This window comes from Haplochromis burtoni, unplaced genomic scaffold, assembly GCF_018398535.1.
Source record: "Haplochromis burtoni strain Fernald_Lab_line unplaced genomic scaffold, NCSU_Asbu1 Contig_5, whole genome shotgun sequence".
Lineage (NCBI taxonomy): Eukaryota > Metazoa > Chordata > Actinopteri > Cichliformes > Cichlidae > Haplochromis > Haplochromis burtoni.
The window spans coordinates 3516896-3522895 of NW_024582366.1; the positions used below are offsets into that span (position 1 = coordinate 3516896).

A 6000-nucleotide genomic window follows, 5' to 3' on the forward strand; every position below is an offset into this window, starting at 1 on the left:
CTTCTGCCCACTTTAAAAGAAAACAAAGTCTGTTTATTTCCTTGAAATGAGATCTAAAACAGAGTGAATGCAAAGGCAAACAAAGTCTCTATAGTCCTGTGCACTGTAATATAATGTGTGGTATGAAAAACCAACCTTTTGCTCAGGGTAATGCTGAGAGGTGTGTGGTGACACGGTGGTTCCATATTTCCTTATAACTGCTTTCCCCCCCCCCCTTATTTTTCCCCTCTTTCTCTACTTCCTTGATTTTTGAATGACTCCCCTTCACTCATCTTCTCTTCATACCTGGCGGCCCTCTTCTTTCATACAATGACCTCATTTTGCATGCAAAATTTTCCCCATCCCAATAAAACCAGGTATTTTGGCTCTGTCAGAGTTGATGTGACAGCTGCTGTCATGAAGTCTGTTGTTTGGGAGCTCTATAAACTGACAGTGTCTAAATACCGAAGCAGAGATGCAGAAAACTTGGGTTTACTGAGCTGCTGTTGGCTGGGAGTGGCACATATAAATCTATCAAGGGTTCGCATATGAAAACTCAGTGGTAGATCAGGTTCGACAGTCACTAGTACAGTATACAGTAGTGGATGGTTAACCCCACTCTTCTAGTTTTGGAACTGAATTCCTAAGCCACGCCGGATTTTGTTTTTAGGTCCTCCAGGGTGTTGTATATATTTAACCTGCGTAGTTTGTGATTTTGGTCGACCACCCCTGCAGACACTGTAGGAGGAGGCTCCATAGAAAGTTTTATATTGAAGATGCAGACGTGGCATATTAACCAGCACGAACCTTATAATAATTATTTTTCTCCCAATTTGTAGTCTCGTCTGTCCAGGATATTTTTATTTATTTATTTTTTTTTTAGAAATAGTGCTGATTATAGTAAGACAGTTTCTCAGACATGGATTAAAGCAAGTCCTCAACTACAAAAACATTCAATGATCTCCGATGGAAACAAGTTTCAGTCTAAGACTATGCTTAATCCATGTCTGGGGAAATGAGCCACAAAGTTTGGAGTGGACATGTCAAAGCTTTAAGTTGGCTGTTCATACAAATGACATGATTCTTGTTTTCCACCTCAGTACCCTGCAGACTTACCTTTAGCCTCCTTGACTCACTGCTCAAACCCAAAAAGGGAAAGACCATCTCTGAATCGAGGAGGGAACCTAATCTCTCACCATCTTACAATCATGTGATTGCAGCCATTCCCCAACTCTCTGTGAATTGCACTCGTGGTAATCAATGGTCATGGCAATTTGCAAATTAATGATCATGAAACTGATCTCACAGCCCTTTGTTAATCAGTGGTTCTAGTATAGGTCATTATGCAAATTTACTGTTTGGAAACTGCAGTCAGCTGAGACTGAAGAAGTCACTCGGATGACTGACAAAATGTTTCTCTCCTCAGTTTTACCTCATTGTGGTTCAAGTTCTTGCTCTACTTCCTGACTATGCACATTTCTGTTTTTTCACTCATGCTTCTACTTTCTTTTTTCCCTTCCTAATTAAAATGCAGGAACCCGTCCACTGCTTTCTACCAGGCTTTCCGGCCTAGCCGATTACGTGGGTCAAAGCCCATCAACGATAGGTATGAGCTCGGGTGTTTTAACTTGTGTGTGGCCTTGACTTGGCTGGCTGGCTTAACCGGACCCTGTAACGCTTTCACCTTGTGCACCCTAAAGGAAAATGTCCATCTTCAGCAGCCTGTAATCTATTTATGGAGTCCTGAAGTAATTAATTGATTTTACTAATTTCAGTGTGAGCATCTGTCACAAATTTCCAGAAACAATTGGAGGATGATTGTTATGTCAGGGGTGGAGGAACACCAGGCCTCAAGGGCCGGTGTCCTGCTGGTTCTAGATGTGTCCTTGATCCAACACAGCTGATTTAAATGGCTTGACTTTCTCCAGAGGCCTGGTAATTAACTAATCATTTTATTCTGGTGTGTTGACCCAGGGTGAGATCTAAAACCTGCAGGACACCGCCCCTTGAGGCCTGGAGTTCCCCACCCCTGATTTATATAGTTTACAAGTGACTACAGCTGTACTTTAAATTTATTGTAGAAAACGATGACCTGTTCTGGATAAGATTTTATTTCCTTTTCTGATAGATGTATCTATGGATCTATTTCCATATATACTTATATTATTTAAACAGCAATTTTTCAGCCAGAATTAAACCAAAGAATAATTGGCTCCTTATGTGTCGTACAGATTTTATTGTTGAGAGGAAAAGACTGAATGTATCGAATGATTACCAGATTATTAAAGAAGTCTAGACTTTTCTCCTTTATTGAAATAAAGAAACATCACTTTGGGACTCATTACTTAAACGGCTGGTCAAACTGGACATTTCTGCAGGTGTGAGCGTGTACAGCACGCAGAAAGCATGGCAGTGGAAGAAGCACTAGAGCTGATCTGGCAGCGTTTCACATCTCTGTGACACTCAGCGTATCTGTGGTCTGCCAGTCACGAGGATCTGGGGCTCAGGTTTCCCTTGTCCCTGCGATGTGTGGAGCTAAGTGCTGAAGAGGTTTAGTACTGAGTATTGCAGATCCAAATGTAATAACATGACCAATGTTTTTGTAAGCCTGTCATTGGTATGATCAGATGAGAAGTTGGTGATTTTTAAAAGTGTTTTTAAGCTTAAGCTTAATTCTCAACTTTTAAAAGCTCATCCTTAAAAAAAAAAGAGTCCATGTCAGAGCTGTGGCATTGTGCTTGTTACTAACATGCCTTGGCTTTCAGATGATTTATATTAACCCATAATGGATGGGATTATGTGTAAATTTGAGAACTATTTTTTAGTTTTTAAATTAAAAAGAGTATTAAATCCCCTGTTCCAGCTCCAACAAATGTCTCTTCAGGGAGAGCTCGATTTTTCTCGTTACCTTTCATAGACTACAAAGATGACAGTAGTCAAAAATTACTTTGACAGGTCTAATAAAAGAAGAGGCGATATCTTTCATTCAAAAACGGCTACACAAAGGTAGCTGTCCAGATTGACTCAAACAAAAAAATTGTAACATTAAATTATTTTAATATCTTAAAAGTTATGTTAGATATTTGTGTATACATTTCTTGCGTGTGGCCAGATCCATTTATTTTATTCTTTTATTAAATGTTTTTTAAGTCCTCTAAATGCTTTTACTTGCATACTACCGGTGATAATTTAATTCATTTATTTTTTCTTCATTATTCCCATTGTTCCACCACCAAGACAAGAGCTGAAGCACAGGTATGTGCTCTTTCTCAGAGATTACAGTAAAACTCCCAAGCTGAATTTTATGAAATCGCATAACTATGGATTTGCTTTGAGTTGCTAATGAAATAAATCGATCAACAAATGCTGTAATCATCATATTGTACGTATATACAGTGGGGCAAAAAAGTATTTAGTCAGCCACCGATTGTGCAAGTTCCCCCACCTAAAATGATGACAGAGGTCAGTAATTTGCACCAGAGGTACACTTCAACTGTGAGAGACAGAATGTGAAAAAAAAATCCATGAATCCACATGGTAGGATTTGTAAAGAATTTATTGGTAAATCAGGGTGGAAAATAAGTATTTGGTCAATAACAAAAATACAACTCAATACTTTGTAACATAACCTTTGTTGGCAATAACAGAGGTCAAACGTTTACTATAGGTCTTTACCAGGTTTGCACACACAGTAGCTGGTATTTTGGCCCATTCCTCCATGCAGATCTTCTCGAGAGCAGTGATGTTTTGGGGCTGTCGCCGAGCAACACGGACTTTCAACTCCCGCCACAGATTTTCTATGGGGTTGAGGTCTGGAGACTGGCTAGGCCACTCCAGGACTTTCAAATGCTTCTTACGGAGCCACTCCTTTGTTGCCCGGGCAGTGTGTTTTGGATCATTGTCATGTTGGAAGACCCAGCCTCGTTTCATCTTCAAAGTTCTCACTGATGGAAGGAGGTTTTGGCTCAAAATCTCACGATACATGGCCCGATTCATTCTGTCCTTAACACGGATCAGTCGTCCTGTCCCCTTGGCAGAAAAACAGCCCCATAGCATGATGTTTCCACCCCCATGCTTCACAGTAGGTATGGTGTTCTTGGGATGCAACTCAGTATTCTTCTTCCTCCAAACACGACGAGTTGAGTTTATACCAAAAAGTTCTACTTTGGTTTCATCTGACCACATGACATTCTCCCAATCCTCTGCTGTATCATCCATGTGCTCTCTGGCAAACTTCAGACGGGCCTGGACATGCACTGGCTTCAGCAGCGGAACACGTCTGGCACTGCGGGATTTGATTCCCTGCCGTTGTAGTGTGTTACTGATGGTGACCTTTGTTACTTTGGTCCCAGCTCTCTGCAGGTCATTCACCAGGTCCCCCCGTGTGGTTCTGGGATCTTTGCTCACCGTTCTCATGATCATTTTGACCCCACGGGATGAGATCTTGCGTGGAGCCCCAGATCGAGGGAGATTATCAGTGGTCTTGTATGTCTTCCATTTTCTGATGATTGCTCCCACAGTTGATTTTTTCACACCAAGCTGCTTGCCTATTGTAGATTCACTCTTCCCAGTCTGGTGCAGGTCTACAATACTTTTCCTGGTGTCCTTCGAAAGCTCTTTGGTCTTGGCCATGGCGGAGTTTGGAGTCTGACTGTTTGAGGCTGTGGACAGGTGTCTTTTATACAGATGATGAGTTCAAACAGGTGCCATTCATACAGGTAACGAGTGGGGGACAGAAAAGCTTCTTACAGAAGACGTTACAGGTCTGTGAGAGCCAGAGATTTTCCTTGTTTGAGGTGACCAAATACTTATTTTCCACCCTGATTTACAAATAAATTCCTTACAAATCCTACCATGTGGATTCATGGATGTTTCTTTCACATTCTGTCTCTCACAGTTGAAGTGTACCTCTGGTGCAAATTACTGACCTCTGTCATCATTTTAAGTGGGGGAACTTGCACAATCGGTGGCTGACTAAATACTTTTTTGCCCCACTGTATCTGTATGCTTACTTTGCACGAACACTGTCACACACACAGCGATTATTAACATCTATGTTTTTAAAAAACAATCCTTGGATTTCAGGATGTCTATTACGTTCATTTCATCGCCTCCCTGTTAATGTGATGCTAACTTATCCGTTTCACTCGGGGCTAAATACGGGATGAAGAATTTGAAAAAGTGCCACGAGCCTGGTGTTTTCTAGTATGTATAATGCATTTGACAATCTTGCTTTATTTAGAGTTTAGGCTTCATTTTCTGTGCTTAATGATTTATTTTTTTATAAGCTATTTGTTTCGTTGCATAGGTACCTGTCAATAACGCAGACAAATGAATGGCACTTGTTTTGACTTGGGAATCCGTGGTTTGCATTTACCATAAACAGTTTCTGTTCCCATGTGCTCTCATGGAAGCTGCCAACAGATACCGGCAAACAAACTTTGAAGTTGAGGTGTATTTATCGTTTAAGTCCTTAAACATGCGGTTGACTTGTTATGTCATGAAGTGACGTGCAGAAAATTCTGGGGAGTCTTGGGAAGAAGCAAGAAAATAAATATGACTTAATAATGCCATATATTAACATTTATCCTGTGATATATATATGTGACAGAATGACTTAAGAAGTAGAGTTTAGAATTATTGAGCTTTAAATGATTCTTGTTTCAAAATGTCATTCTTGGGGATATTGACTAAAATTGCATATATCATCAAGGGTTGGTGGATTTTTGGAGTAGTTTATCAATGCTTGTGACTTTAAACCTCTGCCAAGTGACAGTAAGTGGTGGAGGGCTTAGCAACCAATCAGACATTGTGTGTGATATAATAATAATAATAATAATAATAATAATAATAATAATAATAATAATAATAATAATAATAATAATAATAATAATAATGGATTGCTTTTCGGGGCCCTTTACAATTCCACTATTCAGTCACTCTCACATTCACACACTGGTGGAGGCAGCTACAGTTGTAGCCACAGCTGCCCTGGGGCACACTGACAGAGGCGAGGCTGCC

At 40.3% G+C, this 6000-nt stretch overlaps 1 protein-coding gene across 2 annotated transcripts in view; it reads left to right on the forward strand.

Moving 5' to 3' along the window:
• tsc22d2 (TSC22 domain family 2) overlaps nt 1–6000 on the forward strand; it is a 33609-nt gene that overhangs the window by 15897 nt on the left and 11712 nt on the right. Inside the window, exon 2 of one of the 2 annotated variants that reach the window (XM_042222627.1) lies at nt 1514–3369. The exons of the other annotated variant lie outside the window; for it this stretch is intronic. Within the exon in view, the coding sequence (XP_042078561.1) occupies nt 1514–1739 (226 nt within the window). The 3' untranslated portion in view covers nt 1740–3369. Of the gene's footprint in view, nt 1–1513; nt 3370–6000 lie in introns of those variants that run through there. 2 annotated transcript variants of the gene reach the window in all.